Here is a 20,869-nt window from a genome sequence, read left to right on the forward strand (position 1 = left end):
TAATAAAGTATTAGTGAATGTTGAAATTAACATTAACAAAGATTAATAAATGCTGTATAAGTTCGTTATCAGTTCGTTATCAGTTCATGCTAACTAATGTATTTAAACCTGCAACTAACTTTTTTGGGTTAAAAATAATCCAGAATAAATTTGTGAGCAAGTACATAACCAGTGTTCAGAACTCTCTGCTTGCCGTAGCTCGATTCAACACGGTAAGCTTGTAATATTGTTTTTAATTCCAGTGGAACTGGTGGATTTACGCGGGAAATTACGTCACATCATTACGTCACATCTGTCCACATAAAGAAGAGTCTCGGCTAGTCGGCTATGAGTGTGAGGATGCTGGAGATTCATAGCCTTTTCTCACAGCACTTGATATAGTTAAACTTATCAATTTGATGGCGGATCCAGAAAGGTTCAAACGACAATCACCAGCTGGAGATTCACCCGCTGTAAAATGTGAAAGACTTCGGAGTGGCTACAGAATAAAAGAATACTCCGTGTTTTGAAGGGGTTAAAAATGTACGCAGAGGTTACGGCTTTAGTTCTGCTGCACAGGTTAAGGTGGGCGTACACAGTGCGAGTTCGGACACTCGGGAGATCGTGAGATATTGCACACGCTACGAGTCAGTACCAGCAGCTGGTACACGGCACGACTGTCCTGCACAAATCTTTTCCCGAGCCGGCGGCAATCACGTGAGCTTTCGCGCTAAACACAGAGACCGGAGCTTTCAGTGTTGCAGGCAACTATATCTTCAGATAGAAAAATGACAGAAATGTGTGTGCAAATGATTTGTTGAAAAGCAGAGAACAGTAGACATTCCTTTCAACATAAAAACTTTGAGAGAGAGAGAAAGAGAGAGAAGTGTGTGTGTGTGTGTGTGTGTGTGTGTGTGTGCACACCTGTATGTTTGCTACCACTGAGTATAGCCCCATCGATCTAGCCTGGTTATGAATGATTTGGCAATAGGGGACAGCCTATACGCTGGTGAAAATCGGGCCGACTCCCTGAATTTTTTAAACATGTTTAAAAATTATCGGGAGGTCGGGAGTTGCTCGTAACGTGCTCGGCTCGGCTCGGCATTCCTCTCACACGCTGCGAGCCGCGACCACGCGAACATCACCGATTTCTACTCGATTTCTCCCGAGTGGAAAAGATCATATGCGAGCTCGTAAAACAGCAAAAATCGCACCGTGTACGCCCGCCTTAAGAACCAGTTCTAAGGAACATTCATTTGTTGGGATGACAGTTAGAAATTAGGCTCAATCCCAATTCACCCCTTGGCCCTACCCCTCCGTTTTGCGCGTTCCCGTTAAGAGGTAGGGTTGTCTCGATTCTCTTTTGGTTGGAGGGGTAAGGGTAGGGGGAAGGGCCAGATAGCCCTTGAAAGGAAGAATTTTCGGGACCACACTACAAACGAGAAATGTACCTGCATACACCGGCTACAGAGGCAACATGACTGCCAGTAATCATTTTCTTTATGTCACATTCAATCTTGTGTTTACGGTTATGTTCTTCAAAGAAACGGTTGCAAAAAAAAAATCGCTAAAGTTCGTTAACAATATGACGCGTGTAAAAAGCAAAAGTTTGAAGCGAAGTGGACGGGCGAATGAGGCGAATTCGCGTCCACCGCGCCGCGCTAAACGCCTCATTCGCGCCGCAAGACCTCCAGACGCGCGTAAACGCGTCTTAACATTGAAATCACTTGTGCCAGACGCTCTATTCGCGTTTGGTGTGAACACAGCTTTAGGCGTCGAAGATATCGTCATCTCCGTTGTTTTCTGCGAACTTCAGAAGAAAAATGCAAAAAAAATAGCTGTAACTCACGCAAGACTACAGCTGACGACGGCATCTTGGAAGTTTGTGATAAACATTGGCGCATCTCCTGTGACGTAGGCGCTAGCAACGACGTATAATGACGTGTAACGGTGTAGTAGTGGTGTCCCATTTCTTAGGGGAATATTTTCACCCCTATGCCTTGAATGAATGAATGAATGAATGAATGAATGAATGAATGAATGAATGAATGAATGAATGAATGAATGAATGAATGAATGAATGAATGACTCTGTTTCAAGGGGCAAGGGTAAGGGGTAGACGAAGGGTTAGGGGTAGGCGAAGGGGTATAAAATAGAATTGGGATTGGGCCTTAGACTGCACAGAAATGGAAACTGAACTACAGGTAGCCCTAATACATAATAAATGTAGTCACGCAATGCTGATGTTGTTAACATTAGCAATTTGAGAACAAAGAATAATTTGCACGGTTTGACGTGATAAGTGATCGTTAATCAGCGTGATTCACTGCAATGCTTTTTTTCCCTTAGTTGATCAGAACTAAACTGGATGTTACTTCAGATTACATTAACCGGTGAAAATTCTTATGCTGGTCATACTTCCAAAAAGTGGAATCTGTGATTGCGAATGCCAGGATCCACACCTGTGACTGACAGCCGCACGTTCTCCTCAAAACATCGGATTGATACGTGCTGTGCCGTGCCGAGGCACAACCCACGTAAAGTTGATAATTCCGCAAATAACTGCAATTGCAGATTTCGAACAGAGATGGCGACAAAGAGGAAAAACTACATACTGCAGCTTTAACTAATGTTAACTAATGAACCTTAATGTAAAGTTTTACCATTTATATTGTATTTCTAGCTTCAGTTTTTCTGTGCAAGTCCAGAAGCCTCTAAAAACAATCCCATAAACACTACATCAGTCGAATCTGAGAGCAGGGCTGGTTCTGTTTTAGTTCTCCGGGCATCGAGTCGCAGGAGGACGCAGATGTCTCACCTGGTTTTTGCACCTTGTGAAAAAGTCCTGGAAGTGGAGAGCCACCCCTGGAGTATTTACTCTGTCCAGCGCGGGGTTATTTCAGTGTTTACACTCGCATGATTGGTGGCTCTGTCTGTCACAGGACCACTTCATAAAGACAGCACTTAAATTCTTCAGTCGTCCTGCTGGATAAACACCGTAAATAGCTCACTCGTCAGGTCAGCTATAAATAACTTTAGTCCTCTGGACGGTCCAAAGGTATTTACACCCGACCAGAGTCGAAGTCGGCCACTGCTATAATAAACCATGGGGCTTAATAATAGAATAAGTCAGCTTTCGTTGTGCTCGTACACTCTCAGAAAAAAGGAACAAAAGCTGTCACTGGGGCGGCACCCTTTCAAAAGGTACACCTTTGTACCTAAAGAGTGCATATTAGTCACCCAAAGGTACATATCGGTACCAAAAGTGCAGATATTAGTGCCTAAATGGTACATGTTGGAACCTTTTGAAAGGGTACCGTCGACAGCTTTTGTACCTTTTTTCTGGGAGTGTGTGGAAAAGAGCAGCGTGCACATTCTGCCTAATGTCTCAAAAAATAATGATATGATTATTTACATGATAAATAAAACAAATAATATGGCAAAAAAGGTGAGTAAATGATAGCATACTTTTCATTTTAGGATAAAATATTACATTCATATCTGCAAACAAACAAACAAAATTAAATTCAATATAGCAGACTGATATCTGGTATGAGAATAAGAATAAATTATATATAAAATAAAATAGACGTAATAAATAATTAAAATGTAAATTACAATATATTTATCTGCAATAATGAAATAATAAAGTAATAAATTATAATATATATCAAATAAAGAATTAAAATACAAATTATAATATAGAAATTTGCAGTAATTAAATAAAAATAATTAGTATACACATATATATGAAATACATTTATAAAAAAGTATAACATATTTCTTTCGCAATAATAAAAATACCAATATGTCAGATTAAATTATATTAAATATATATTAAATAAATATATATAAAAATAAAATATTTGTTAAAATATGTTAAATAATAAAATATGCTAATTTATATATATATATATATATATATATATATATATATATATATATATATATATATATAATATGCTAATTTATATATATATATAGATATATATATAGATATATATATACATTAAAATATATATTTTTTAAATGAAATCAATATGCAATGCAATAATGAAATAATAATAATTATCATAAATAAAATATATATGTGATTTTTTTTTTTTTTAAATCATTATAATATTGATTTGCAATAATGAAATACCCTTGTGTCAGATGATGTTATTCTTCAGTAAAGCCTGATATGAGACATTAGGTGTATGTGAGAGCATAGGAATGATGGATGATGCCAAACTCTAAAAACGGATGACATAACATTGAAATAATAATAATTATTATTATTATATCAAAATGCACAACACAAATTGAAAGCTTGATTTTCTTCTTTTGGAGTAGAGTAGTAGCAGTGGGCATGAATCAGAAGAAGGGTTTGGAAAATGTCTGTAATGATTACACACACAGAGAGATGTGAACATCTGCTTTATGCCGTGCTGTCAGCGGTACACACCGAGCACACGGAGCTGGAGAGCATTAGCTTTACGGTGTTATGACTGGAGCCTGAGCGCTGGGACTGAGACACACACTCAGGAGCTTTGAGCTTTCACTCGCTTCAGATAAGCGCATCGAGTTCTCCTCGCGTCAGTCCAGCTAATGCATGGAGGAAGACAGCGTTCCCGGCGCCTCCACAGGGACACACAGGAGGAAGGTTTCGTTTCCTCACTGCAGACGCACTGGTGATCTCACGCCACCATATTTAGCCAGTCATTCAAGACCGCAGTCTTACAGACAATTAGAGAAAACACTTTTACTGGGACGTGTTGCTTTCTCTCAGCTTCTCCATATATATATATAAGTATAAATAAGAGCTGCCAGTACATGCACATCTGGATATCAATTCAAATAATAAATATGGTAGATAATTACTATAATAACTACTACTTCTAAAATAAAAAGTATCATATATTATGATATATAAAAACATAAATAATTAAAAAAGTATAATAATAATAATAAATATTTAATTTATATTTTATATATATATATATATATATATATATATATATATATATATAATTAAAATACAAATTGTTAATTTGTAATAATAATAATAATATATACATATAAAATCTATATGAAATAATTTTATAAAATAGAAAAATATAAAATAGACAAATAAAAAATTCATAAAAATGAAAAAAGCACAAGTCAAATTTACTAAAACTATTAAATTATAAAAATAAAAGCTAATATTCAAATATATAAATTAATAACATAATGGTATAAATAAAATATAAAATAATAAATAATTTAAATATATAGTATAATAAATTAATCTGCAATAATGATGTATGTATGTATGTATGTATGTATGTGTATATATATATATATATATACACTCACCTAAAGGATTATTAGGAACACCATACTAATACTGTGTTTGACCCCCTTTCGCCTTCAGAACTGCCTTAATTCTACGTGGCATTGATTCAACAAGGTGCTGAAAGCATTCTTTAGAAATGTTGGCCCATATTGATAGGATAGCATCTTGCAGTTGATGGAGATTTGTGGGATGCACATCCAGGGCACGAAGCTCCCGTTCCACCACATCCCAAAGATGCTCTATTGGGTTGAGATCTGGTGACTGTGGGGGCCATTTTAGTACAGTGAACTCATTGTCATGTTCAAGAAACCAATTTGAAATGATTCGAGCTTTGTGACATGGTGCATTATCCTGCTGGAAGTAGCCATCAGAGGATGGGTACATGGTGGTCATAAAGGGATGGACATGGTCAGAAACAATGCTCAGGTAGGCCGTGGCATTTAAACGATGCCCAATTGGCACTAAGGGGCCTAAAGTGTGCCAAGAAAACATCCCCCACACCATTACACCACCACCACCAGCCTGCACAGTGGTAACAAGGCATGATGGATCCATGTTCTCATTCTGTTTACGCCAAATTCTGACTCTACCATCTGAATGTCTCAACAGAAATCGAGACTCATCAGACCAGGCAACATTTTTCCAGTCTTCAACTGTCCAATTTTGGTGAGCTCGTGCAAATTGTAGCCTCTTTTTCCTATTTGTAGTGGAGATGAGTGGTACCCGGTGGGGTCTTCTGCTGTTGTAGCCCATCCGCCTCAAGGTTGTGCGTGTTGTGGCTTCACAAATGCTTTGCTGCATACCTCGGTTGTAACGAGTGGTTATTTCAGTCAAAGTTGCTCTTCTATCAGCTTGAATCAGTCGGCCCATTCTCCTCTGACCTCTAGCATCAACAAGGCATCTTCGCCCACAGGACTGCCGCATACTGGATGTTTTTCCCTTTTCACACCATTCTTTGTAAACCCTAGAAATGGTTGTGCGTGAAAATCCCAGTAACTGAGCAGATTGTGAAATACTCAGACCAGCCCGTCTGGCACCAACAACCATGCCACGCTCAAAATTGCTTAAATCACCTTTCTTTCCCATTCTGACATTCAGTTTGGATTTCAGGAGATTGTCTTGACCAGGACCACACCCCTAAATGCATTGAAGAAACTGCCATGTGATTGGTTGATTAGATAATTGCATTAATGAGAAATTGAACAGGTGTTCCTAATAATCCTTTAGGTGAGTGTATATATATATATATATATATATATATATATATAAAATACAAATAAATCTGCATTGTTTATACTTTTGATCTTTCATTCATTCATTCATTCAAAAAAAAACTAGCCTTTCATTGAAGTAAAAGAATTGACAATTATGAAGGATCTGGATATAGTAATAATAAAAATTATAATGATAATGGAAATGGAAATAAATGTATAAAATAAAGCTTATTATATATGAAACATATATACTATTAGATAAGTGTGAATTTGAAGCGTGTGTCTTCACATCTGCTGTTCCTGTCAGTCAAGTGTAAATCAGCTCCCATACTTCATTGCACTTTATCAAATCATATTTTGTGATCTGGAAACATTATAAGTAAAGACTCAGCACTACATAACTCAAAATAACGCACACGTATAACTTACCGTATCGGCCACTTCAATCTCATAGACCTTCTGAAGAGACTGTCGCTCGAAGAACACCAGCTTCCCGTTTCCTTCGTCTTTCCTGACCGATGTTCCCGTCAGGAGAAGTTTATCATCCGGGCTGAAGCAGCAGTCCGTCCTGATCCCAGAAAACAGTTTGATTAATAATCATAATTAATCTCAAAATTTGAAATAAAGAGAAAACACGGACAGGTGTTAACATTCATAATGCCTTATAACAATTCATAATCAGCTTCATGAAAAACTGACATGATGCGTACCACCACAACTAACACTATTCAAAATCATTTTAATTCATCGAAATTAGTCTGAAATATAAATATTAGGAGAAAAACTTCAACTTAAAAACTTGCCAACTTGGCATTTGCAACCAAATGAAATATGTGTAAGCGCTAAAATCACAAAAACTAAACAGGAAATTGAAATAACAATAATAATAAAAAATAATTTAAGAAAATGACTAAAACTTAAACTGAAAATATATAAATAAAAGCTCAAATATTCATTAGCACTATAGTGGTGGATAAATAATATTAAAATACCACTTTCTAATTCCATGACTTTTCCAGATATTTCTGATGAACTGAAATGATTTTACAGAGACTGAACTCAAAAAGTCTATGAGGAAATCCTTTAAAACTGACCATAAACATATTTATATATATATATATATATATATATATATATATATATATATATATATATATATATATATATATATATATAAATATTCTCCAGGCCTGGAAATGACACTTTTGAAATTCCCTGAATTATTCGGACTGTTGTAACTTGATTTACTTACAGTTATAACTTTAACAATACTGCAATAAAACTCCGACACAACATTATAATGCATTGTATGCATTTTACCATGTAAAAGGTTAATATTATAATATTATTACATGCATTATTCTTTCTTTAAAACACCTTTCTTTAAATAAACATTGAGATTTTCTATTCATATGAACGCATAAGGGAGAGTGTATATTTTCGGTATCATAACTTGGGTATCATATTTTTTCATATTTAAAAAAAAAAAATCTATTTCTGTACCTTCACAAGTTAATTTTAAATGATCCTGAAAGTGACAAATGATTTTTGCAAAACTACTAATATTTCATGCAGCCTCTCAATTAATAGGAGCTCATTAAAGACACATGCATATTATATTTTATTATATTATGTTAAATTATATGATATTATGTTAAATTATATTTTTGTTATGTTAAAGGATGATAAATTATATTATGTTAAATATCAAATTATATTATGTTAAGTTATATTATGTTAAATTATATTATGTTAAATTATATCAAATTATATTATGTTAAATATTAAATTATATTATATTAAGTTATATTATGTTAAATGATATTGTTAATTATATTATATTATGTTAAATTATATCAAATTATATTATGTTAAATATTAAATTATATTATATTATGTTAAATTATATTAAATTATATTATGTTAAATTATATTAAATCATATAATGCATTTAATTATTAATATTTTCTAAATATGTCGGCTAAGAATAGAGATCGATCAGACTGATGTCAGGACACACAATCTGTAAACAATTAATAACGAATTTTCATAACATTATTTGCAGAAGTGTTAAGGGTGTAAACATTGTGTCTGTTTATGGAAGTTTCCATTTACATGGGAAAGAAGGAGGTCAATCCAGTAACTTGTCCGAGAGGCTTCCTGAAGCTCCGAATGTCCCACGTCTTTAGCGTGTCGTCTCCTGAAAACACACACACACACACAACAAGGGTTGGAAAATGACATCACATGATCCCATGATGTCAGAAGGTGCTTTCCTGAATCTGTGTCATTGTCCGTCGGGATGAGTCGGAGAATCGTGACTCTGATGGGATCTCCAGACACGTGCTGACTAACACCATTCAAAGTGTGATTGCCTTCACACACACGGGTCGTTTCCATGCCGGGGTCAAAGGTCACAGTGGGACAAGACCTCCATTATCTAGAGACAATCACGCTTTGTGTTTGTGTCCACCATATTCCCACATATTCAATATATTTTAGCATTTAAAACCCACATATTCAGTTGTCAGGACAGGATAGGGGTGAGCGGTATGAATGAAATCTTATTTCATGGTATGAATAATTTTGATAAATTATGAATAATATCACACAAGCAGTATATCTGACCATGTAGGCTAAAATGTATTTGCATTGATATACTGTTAATGAGCATCCCGCCATCATGTCCAGAGATGAGGTCATTCAAATTATACTGTTATGATATTTTGTGAAACCGTCACATCCTTGTGGATTTTCCTGGAAAAATCCTTCACACAAAACATCTACAGGCGTTCACAGACAACCTGAAGTCGCGGAAGGTCTCGTCGTTTAAGTTTCATTACAAGCTGTTCACACAGTGGCAATAAAAAAAGTGATTAATGCATGAAAATTCTTACATATAGCACTTTTAAATGTATGAAAAAAAATAAAAATAATTTTAATATGTTTTAAATGCTAAAAACAGAATTTAAATGTTTTAAATGCTAGAATATTTTGAATATGTGAGAATATGCTCAACACAAACACAAAGCGTGATTGTATCCAAATAACATGAAACATTTTAATATATACACATACATATATATATATATAAAAACAACAACTTTTAACCTTATATATATATATATATATATATATATATATATATATATATATATAAATTTATACATAAGGTTAAAAGTTAGTTATATATATATATATATATACTGTACATTATTAAACGATTAGATAAATATAAAAATAATATAATTAATTACATTTATTTAAAATGTGTGTGTGTGTGTGTATATATGTGTCATGTTTAAAAAATATATATACAGTATATATTAATAAATTTCATAAATAAAACAAATACACATAAAAAAGTTTTATTATAAACAATTAGATAAATTATAATTAATGTAAAAATTTAAAATGTAATTAAATTCTGTATTTACACACACATTCATTAATATTTATGTTTATATACTATATATATAAACATTGTATATATGCCAAAGAATGTTATTCTAGAATGTCATAACGTGTTTTCTCTGTGTTTTCAGATTATATAAAGAGCTCAGCAGAATCTGTTCTAGCGTCTCTTATGTACAGTATCAGTATATCTCAGACTCTCACCTCCTCGAGACGCCAGAGTCACTCCGTCGTAGGAGAACGAGAGGCAAGACGTGTCCGACCCGGGAGCGTGAGCCTGGCGGCAGTGGAACTTGGTGTGGACCTGGAACAGAACACAACTAAACATTAATTCAGATCACGGTTATTTTCACAATACACATCATTTCAAAGCAGCTTTACAGAAAGTGCATGAGTCCACATTACAATTTACAGTGATCTGTTATCAGAGGAAACTGTCTGAGTTATGTATTTCAGGAATATACACATAACAGTTAGTGAAAAAGGTATTCATTAAAAGTTTAAAGTGTAATAATTTAATGCAGAAACAAAGAGCTTATTGAAGTAATGAATACTTGTTTGTTAACAAATGATTATGACATTTAGAAAAATGCATTAATTTAAACAATGTTATAATTTAATGCAGATACAATGAGCTCATTGAAGTATGAATACTTGTTTGATTATTTTTAACATTATTTTGATTATGACATTTAGAAAATATAGCATTGGTGGATGTTGATTCAGAGTTCATTAGAGAAAGTACATTAGGAGGAGGACCTTTCAACACGTCTCAGAACGAGACCTGTGCTCCATTAATACACATAAAGACCTTTCACACACCGACGTCTGCAGGCCATGAGGTTTTCATCTGCAGAACGAGCGAAGAACAACATCACACTAGACTCTGAAACCGCTTCATTCGTGAAGTGTCACTCAGACCAGGGCTTTCTGATGCGCTGCCATCCTTCATCCCGTCTCCCGTGTTAAACATCAACACAAGGACTGAGAACGAGTGTATAAAGCAAAACCTTTTAAGCTGAGAGCCTCTTCTAGAGCTCCTGTCTCCTCAGCCGAGACTTTAGCCTGAGTTACACAAGAGTGTGTGAAGAGATCTAATGAACACACACTTCAGACACACTACACTAATAGATTTCAAATCTATTGGTTTTTGTCACTTTTTTATTAGCAGGATAATGAAGAGCTGTAATAAACTACAAAAAAAAAAAAAAAAAAAAATAATAATATACTATATTTTATAAATTTATGAAATAAAATCATAAAAAGTTAAATAATTTTTTTTTTTTTTAACTTATGGGAAAAAAAAAATTGGGTAAATTACAATGATTGAAATATCATTAAAATAAATCAAAAGAAATAAACAGATGATAAATAAATAAATTCACTCATATGGGGAAAAAATGTATGAAATATGAACTAAATATATTTATTATTTTAATATGCTATACAAATATAATTAAAATAAAATAAAATAAAATAAATGAAAAACAGATTAAATAAATACATAAATAAATTAATACATTCACTCATATGATCTCAATGGGGAAAAATGAATAAAAAAATTTAAATAATTGAAAAAAATCTAATGAAATAAATGAAAAAGATTAAATAAATAAACAAGTTCTCAATGGGGAAAATTATAATGAGTTAAATAGAATTAAACCAAATAAATATAAAAATAAAATTAAATAAACAGATGAAATAAAATATATATTAATTCATTAATTCAGTCATAGGGGAAAATATTAATTAAAACAATTAATTAAATATAATTAAAATAATAAATCAAGTGAAAAAAATTAAATAGATTAAATAAAATCAAAATAAATAAATAAATAAAAAACACACATGAATTAAATATAATCTTATTTAAAGATGTCTCCTATAAGCAGAAGTCAGCAGGACTTTGAGAGCATCTCGGTGAGTCTGATACAGACTCCAGTGTGTTTAAAGCCCGAGCGAGAGGTTTCTGAGCTCCATTAGTCTGATCAATACCAGTTTGAGTGTCCCCATTGTCACAAACCATGAAGAACAGAGCAATCTGACCAGAACATCACAGCCTCGGGTCATGAAACACATGATGACGCAGCACAATATGAACTCAATACATGATCAAAGCGTCTATGATTCATCGAAATATATTTCTCATTTCACAATGTCAGGCAAACCCTCTGACTGAACGGCTCTACCAGAAGAGAAAATCCATCAGGGTTAATATCATTGATATAATATATAAATATGTCTATATAGATTTTATTAAAATCGCCCTGTAGTCAATTTTATCCCTTAAATGTCATCTTTGATCACCAAAATTACATGTTTTTCTTTGAAAAAATATTCTTCATGCCTTAAAATATCTTGAATGTAACTCGACACCCTTGCCTCATTTAGTATGCGCGGTTCTATGAATATGCAAATGAGCCCCGCCTCCACTCACGCACTCAGCTCAGAGATCCACTGGTTGACGATCACACGTTGATCTGATTGGTTACAAGGTAGTTTGTGACGTCAGAAACACCAGCGATTTCAAAGCGTGTTTTTGAGACTGTCTTTGGTTCACTGCAGTTTTAAGGAGGAAATACTCAGCAATGGAGTCGACTTATGAACTTACACATGGTTTGTCTTAAAGCATATTAAAAACACCACATAGACATATAAACAACATTAAAAGCTTGACTTTCACCACAGGGGGATTTGAAGTTTTTAATTATTTTACATCAAGTTAAACTAAATGAAAATGAGAAATGCTGCCTTGGCAACTAGCTGAAACAAAATAACCTTTCATTTATTTTTTATTTTAGCTAATGTTTATTTTATTTCAAGTCATCATGACTTTTTTTTTTTTTTCATGGTTTTGGTCTGGTTAGAATTTGCTTCATAACACGAGTGCCAAAGTCCACAAAGCTGGAGCTGAAGAAACGGCTTCAAAGAACCTGACGCTGCGAAAACATCTAAACTGCTTCCAAACCACCACACTGTCTTCTGTGAACGTTAGCACTAACTCATTTACATCACACAGGCTACACTGTGAAGCAGAAGTATCTGAAATGATGGTTTAAATGAAAAGAGAAATAAATCAATCACCAGTCAGGGAGACTGGGGCAAGTTGTCACAGGTGAATATCTCAAAAACAAAAGCTTTAAGTGCAATGTCCACTAGCATGAATGCTTGTTTTCTCTATCAGTGGTCATCTGTGTAATTTCAAGCATCTAGAACATTCGATTATAATAATTAAGGCAATGATATGATGTCACAAAGTTATGTCCAATGTTAATTATATGGGATTTCTGGCCGACTGGACGGAAATTCTACGCCCGATCGCTTATAAAAGTCACAGCAGTGTTGCGGACAAACGGTGCGGGATGAGTTACATATCAACAATTGTACGGAAGGAAGAAGTATGCGAGATAGTAATAGTGATGCTTCGCAATGACCACTAATTATTGTTTAAATAAGTATGTGTTAGAGCTGCACGAATCTGGATGAATTAACGATTTTTATATTTCAAAAAAAGATGATGATTCTGAACAGACAGACAACTAAGCAAAATAACATGTCATTTACTAGAGGTTCTGACAAAATGTCAATTGCTGCAGTCTATTTAAAAATGTTTAATTAATCTGAATTATTTTTTTTAAATAGGTTTGAGTGAATGATTCAATGACTCACTCATAAAGACTTCACTTGTTTCATTACTGGATGAATCAGCGCTTTTGAACAAATCTCTTGAATGAATGATTCAATGACTCACTCATAAATACTTCACTTGTTTCATTACTGGATTAATCAGTGTTTTTGAACAAATCTCTTGAATGAATGATTACATTTTTTAAGTCACTTGTCGCCACCTACTGGTGTAACGATGTAACTGATACAATCCTTATTTGAAGCGTCAAGTTACTTTTTAAAGGTGGTTTGCTTTATTTTGATCGCTACAGTAGACGTCAGTGAATATATCTGAACTATAATCTTTTATCACAGTTCTTCTGTGACAATCTGAATATTTGTAACACAAAAAGTGGCTGAAAAGACTGTTTGTGAAGCCGTTTCATACATGATAACATCTCTCCCTACATCAGCGGCAGCGCAAACGCAGATCTGAATGTTTCGCTGTGATTTTGTCAAAGGTTTAATAGACACAGGCGAATCGATGTCATCTAGAGATTGCATGGGTGTTTGAATCAAGATCGCGATCTTTTAACGATTAATCGTGCAGCTCTAGTATGCGTTTAATGTGATGTGATCAAATCGCAAGTCGTCCAGCAGCGTTTCTGCTCCAGACATGAATGATTCCTCAAACCATGTGTTTTTTGTGGAAAAATGTGTTTGGAATGACATAGTGGTGAGTAAATAATGAACTTACATAATTTGTGAACTCTTTTCCCTGGTTGGTAAGAGTGGAAACGTTCAATAGGGCTTCTTTTTTGCAAGCAAAACATCACAGTTTGAGTCTTCACAGAAACTGGCTTGCAAAAATAAACCCACCATGAGAGGTTTTCATTGGAGTCGTGACAACTAGCCCCGCTCAATTAAAACAAATGAAGAGTGATGGAAACTATAGCCAGTTTATGGAAGGAGAAGCAAAAAAAAAGTGCCAAAACACGACCTGAGGACATGAAGGAACCACACACTCACACAAAAGAGAGAGACGGAGGGAAAAACGAGAAACAGAAATATCAGCAGAGAGACGGAGTCAAAGAAGGGAAGCTGAAGTGTGTTTGTACGTCCGAACACTCACAGAGGAAGTCATAGACCTGGAACGAGCAGATAACGCGGCTTCACACACACCATTACGTGTTCCTGAACCGACGCTCTTCGCCAAACCAATTTACTTCTGCATAATTGTGGGTGTTTATCAGCGTTTCTCCACCTGCTCGCGCGGCCGGTGAAGCGTGGCTCTGCTGATTACCCAGCATTCACTAGGGCCAAACCAGCTTAATTAAATCACGACGTGTCTGGGAAAGTTGTGTCACTCGAAACGAAGGACGTCCCGGCGCTCCTCGTAACGTCTGTCAAGTGTCTAAGACAATGAACCTGAAAGACAACTGATGTTATTAACTGTCTCTGGTCTTACAGCCTACGATTCATCACTGTATGTTACTGTACGATTCATCGCTGTATGTTACTGTACGATTCATCACTGTATGTTACTGTACGATTCATCGCTGTATGTTACTGTACGATTCATCGCTGTATGTTACTGTACGATTCATCGCTGTATGTTACTGTACGATTCATCACTGTATGTTACTGTACGATTCATCGCTGTATGTTACTGTACGATTCATCGCTGTATGTTACTGTACGATTCATCGCTGTATGTTACTGTACGATTCATCGCTGTGTTACTGTACGATTCATCGCTGTATGTTACTGTACGATTCATCACTGTATGTTACTGTACGATACATCACTGTATGTTACTGTACGATTCATCACTATGTTACTGTACGATTATCACTGTATGTTACTGTACGATTCATCACTGTATGTTACTGTACGATTCATCACTGTATGTTACTGTACGATTCATCACTGTATGTTACTGTACGATTCATCACTGTATGTTACTGTAAGATTCATCACTGTATGTTACTGTACGATACATCACTGTATGTTACTGTACGATTCATCACTGTATGTTACTGTACGATTATCACTGTATGTTACTGTACGATTCATCACTGTATGTTACTGTAAGATTCATCACTGTATGTTACTGTACGATTCATCACTGTATGTTACTGTACGATTATCACTGTATGTTACTGTACGATTCATCACTGTATGTTACTGTACGATTCATCACTGTATGTTACTGTAAGATTCATCACTGTATGTTACTGTAGGATTCATCACTGTACGATTATCACTGTATGTTACTGTACGATTCATCACTGTATGTTACTGTACGATTCATCACTGTATGTTACTGTAAGATTCATCACTGTATGTTACTGTACGATTCATCACTGTATGTTACTGTAGGATTCATCACTGTACGATTCATCACTGTATGTTACTGTAAGATTCATCACTGTATGTTACTGTAAGATTCATCACTGTATGTTACTGTAAGATTCATCACTGTACGATTCATCACTGTATGTTACTGTAAGATTCATCACTGTATGTTACTGTAGGATTCATCACTGTACGATTCATCACTGTATGTTACTGTACGATTCATCACTGTATGTTACTGTACGATTCATCACTGTATGTTACTGTACGATTATCACTGTATGTTACTGTACGATTATCACTGTATGTTACTGTACGATTCATCACTGTATGTTACTGTACGATTCATCACTGTATGTTACTGTAAGATTCATCACTGTATGTTACTGTAGGATTCATCACTGTACGATTATCACTGTATGTTACTGTACGATTCATCACTGTATGTTACTGTACGATTCATCACTGTATGTTACTGTAAGATTCATCACTGTATGTTACTGTACGATTCATCACTGTATGTTACTGTAGGATTCATCACTGTATGTTACTGTACGATACATCACTGTATGTTACTGTACGATTCATCACTGTATGTTACTGTACGATACATCACTGTATGTTACTGTACGATTCATCACTGTATGTTACTGTACGATTCATCACTGTATGTTACTGTACGATTCATCACTGTATGTTACTGTACGATTATCACTGTATGTTACTGTACGATTATCACTGTATGTTACTGTACGATTCATCACTGTATGTTACTGTAAGATTCATCACTGTATGTTACTGTAGGATTCATCACTGTACGATTATCACTGTATGTTACTGTACGATTCATCACTGTATGTTACTGTACGATTCATCACTGTATGTTACTGTAAGATTCATCACTGTATGTTACTGTACGATTCATCACTGTATGTTACTGTAGGATTCATCACTGTACGATTCATCACTGTATGTTACTGTAAGATTCATCACTGTATGTTACTGTAAGATTCATCACTGTATGTTACTGTAAGATTCATCACTGTACGATTCATCACTGTATGTTACTGTAAGATTCATCACTGTATGTTACTGTAGGATTCATCACTGTACGATTCATCACTGTATGTTACTGTAAGATTCATCACTGTATGTTACTGTACGATTCATCACTGTATGTTACTGTACGATTCATCACTGTATGTTACTGTACGATTATCACTGTATGTTACTGTACGATTATCACTGTATGTTACTGTACGATTCATCACTGTATGTTACTGTACGATTCATCACTGTATGTTACTGTAAGATTCATCACTGTATGTTACTGTAGGATTCATCACTGTACGATTATCACTGTATGTTACTGTACGATTCATCACTGTATGTTACTGTACAATTCATCACTGTATGTTACTGTAAGATTCATCACTGTATGTTACTGTACGATTCATCACTGTATGTTACTGTACGATTCATCACTGTATGTTACTGTAGGATTCATCACTGTATGTTACTGTAAGATTCATCACTGTATGTTACTGTAAGATTCATCACTGTATGTTACTGTAAGATTCATCACTGTACGATTCATCACTGTATGTTACTGTAAGACTCATCACTGTATGTTACTGTAGGATTCATCACTGTACGATTCATCACTGTATGTTACTGTACGATTCATCACTGTATGTTACTGTACGATTCATCACTGTATGTTACTGTACGATTATCACTGTATGTTACTGTACGATTATCACTGTATGTTACTGTACGATTCATCACTGTATGTTACTGTAAGATTCATCACTGTACGATTATCACTGTATGTTACTGTACGATTCATCACTGTATGTTACTGTACGATTCATCACTGTATGTTACTGTAAGATTCATCACTGTATGTTACTGTAAGATTCATCACTGTATGTTACTGTAAGATTCATCACTGTATGTTACTGTAGGATTCATCACTGTACGATTCATCACTGTATGTTACTGTAAGATTCATCACTGTATGTTACTGTAAGATTCATCACTGTATGTTACTGTAAGATTCATCACTGTACGATTCATCACTGTATGTTACTGTAAGATTCATCACTGTATGTTACTGTAGGATTCATCACTGTACGATTCATCACTGTATGTTACTGTAAGATTCATCACTGTATGTTACTGTAGGATTCATCACTGTAAGATTCATCACTGTATGTTACTGTAAGATTCATCACTGTATGTTACTGTAAAGGAAAACGCATGTTTTCATAATCACTAAAATAATAGTAAAGCAGTGCTTCTCAATCAGGAGCCTTTGGAAACTTAAAACGGGACCGAGGGATGAGGGAAATAAAATAAAATAATAAAATAAAATAAAATAATGAATCTTATGTATTAAAATAGTCAGTAACACTTTACAATAAGGTTCTATTTGTTAACATTAGTTAACATGAACTAACAATGAAAAATACTTCTAAAGAGTGTAAAAATACTTCTAAGACTAAAGAGTCTTAATGTTAAGATTAATAAAGATTAATAAATTATTTAAATATAGCTCATAGTTAGTTCATGTTAATTAATGAATTACTAATGGGACCTTATTGCAAAGCCACAAAATGAATTGTGGTTGATTAATTTAACATCTCTCTCAGTTTGTGTTAATAAAATAAGCAGCTTTGTCATTATTTCAACATAAATATTGAGAGAAAAAAATGGTAACACTTTACTTAAAGCCTTCATGTATAATGCATTATAAAGGTATTCATAATGTACGTTATAATGCATTATATCTCATTATAAATAATTGTAATCAAGATAAAATGCATTATGATATTTGCAGATGCTTCTAAAACTGATTGTTTGTCATGTATTTTAATGCATCACACTTTCTAAAGGTTTAATAATGAATAGATAAGTATTATAATGTATTATAACTGGTTACAATTTTTCATGAGATCATGCAATAAGGTGCATAATTAATGCATTAAAAATACTTTTATAATGCATAATATATAAAGGCTTTAAGTAAAGTGTTACCATATATTTTAGCCTTCATAGGGGCCTTTGAGTTAAAGACTTGAGAACCTGAAATCTGAAATCTCAACCGGAAAATCCCATTAAACATCAGCACACGTAACTGACATCTATAACACATCAACAATTAGTGCAAATCAACTGGATATAGATCCGCGCTCACGGCGAAATCCCCAGCGTGAAACATCCGGCCCGACACCTTCTTGTGTTTCAGGAGCACAACACAGCCCTGTTTCTGTTCAGAGGAGTCCTGGGGTTCGTCTCACACACACACACACAACCGAGGTCACGCTTGCTAGAAGAAGGGCATAAAGAAAACGTCCTGATTATTGTTGACAAGACGTATCCAGGCCCCTTCGTCCCAGAATCCTGTTCAGAGGCCGGCTCGGGTTTCCAGGCCTGATTACCAGCGCGAGCTTGAGAAACGTCCATCATCTGTCATCACTAACAGCATGATAAACATCACACACTGGAGATTTCACACACCGGATCCTCTTCAACACTGAAGAGATCGTTTGCTCTCTTAGGTAGAAAATGTGCAGTAACTGAAGCCAAATGTGAGGGCAAGCGGAGTTCAGATCCACCTGCCATCTCTGTTCAGTTCAACTCTAATCAAAGCAAACAAATATAATCATAGACAAATATGCAACTTCCAGGAATGAATGCAAGGTGTGTTTTCAAGGTACCATGTTGATACAATATGAAGTGAGTTGGCAAGATCAAATCTTAAGAAGAGATTTAGAAACTTGTGGTGAAAGTCAAGCTTTTAATGTTGTTTATATGTCTATGTGGTGTTTTTAATCTGCTTTAAGGCAAACCATGTGTAAATTCATAAGTCGACACCATTGCTGAGTATTTTCTCTTTAAAACTGCAGTGAACTAGCCTGGGAAAACCCAGACAACTTCCGGCAAATTCAGATTTGCTCTGCAAGTAGTCTGGCAAAGAGCTCATTCAAGCCCATTTCCATGGCCTAGAAATCGCGGCACCAATCAGAAACGTTGAGGCGGGCTTTACACGATGACGATCGCTCTGATTGGTTTTTGGTCTATCCAATTGCGCCCAGAGGCATTTGAGCGACGTCTGTTCAACTTTTAAATGCATTATTATATTCAAATTGTAAACACATGAGGACAGTCTCCATGAAAGACCCACTGGCAGATGAACGTGCTACTACATTTCTCTCTGAAACGGTAGGAAATTTAATTAGATTTAATAGAGGATTTTAACTGTGACAAGATGATTGACAGGGCAGTTTACGTGACAGGACGCACGCGACAGATCCGTCCGATAAAGATGACGAAGTAGTATGTCCCAAAGCTTGCCTACTTTTTTGCTACACATTCAAAAGTAAATAAATTTTCTTCACAAAAAGAGTACATACTTTTATGGCGTAGTGTAACTTAGGCGAATTGGGACGCAGCATATGGCTTTACACGATGACGATTGCTCTGATTGGTTTTAGGAGTTTTAGGTCTATCCTATTGCGCCCAGAGGCATTTGAGCGACATCCGTTGGTGACGCCCCTTTGGAAATGAGTTATTAATGAAGCTTTGCCAGACCATAACTCAGTTACGTCTGAGAATGGTCTGGTTTTAACCAGGCTAGCAGTGAACCAAAGACAGTCTCAAAAACACACTTTGAAATCGCTGGTGTTTCTGACGTCACAAACTACCTTGTAACCAATCAGATCAACGTGTGATCGTCAACCAGTGGATCTCTGAGCTGAGTGAGTGAGTGGAGGCGGGGCTCTTTTGCAAATTCATAGAACCGCGCATACTAAATGAGGCGAGGGTGTTGAGTTGAGTTGTTGTGTTGAGTTGATATTCAAGATATTTTAAGGCATGATTCTTTTCAAGGAAAAAAACATTTAAATATGTCATTTTGGTGATTAAAGATGAGTTTTAAGGGATAAAATGATTGACTACAGGGGGACTTTAACTC

At 35.0% G+C, this 20,869-nt stretch overlaps 1 protein-coding gene across 2 annotated transcripts in view; it reads right to left on the reverse strand.

Annotated features, from left to right (window-relative positions):
* Positions 1-20,869, reverse strand: part of wdr70 (WD repeat domain 70) — a 91,268-nt gene that overhangs the window by 21,203 nt on the left and 49,196 nt on the right. For both annotated transcript variants that reach the window (XR_013819981.1, XM_079860758.1), the window contains exons 11-13: positions 10,132-10,231; positions 8,629-8,713; positions 6,943-7,081 (exon numbers count right to left, since the gene is read on the reverse strand). Coding sequence is in view for 1 of the 2 variants with exons in the window: in XM_079860758.1 (XP_079716884.1) it covers positions 6,943-7,081; positions 8,629-8,713; positions 10,132-10,231 (324 nt within the window). In the remaining variant the exon portion in view is untranslated. The remainder of the gene's footprint in view (positions 1-6,942; positions 7,082-8,628; positions 8,714-10,131; positions 10,232-20,869) is intronic.

The sequence above is a fragment of the Squalius cephalus genome (genome assembly GCF_949319135.1).
Source record: "Squalius cephalus genome assembly, chromosome: 24".
In the NCBI taxonomy this organism is placed as follows: Eukaryota; Metazoa; Chordata; class Actinopteri; order Cypriniformes; family Leuciscidae; genus Squalius; species Squalius cephalus.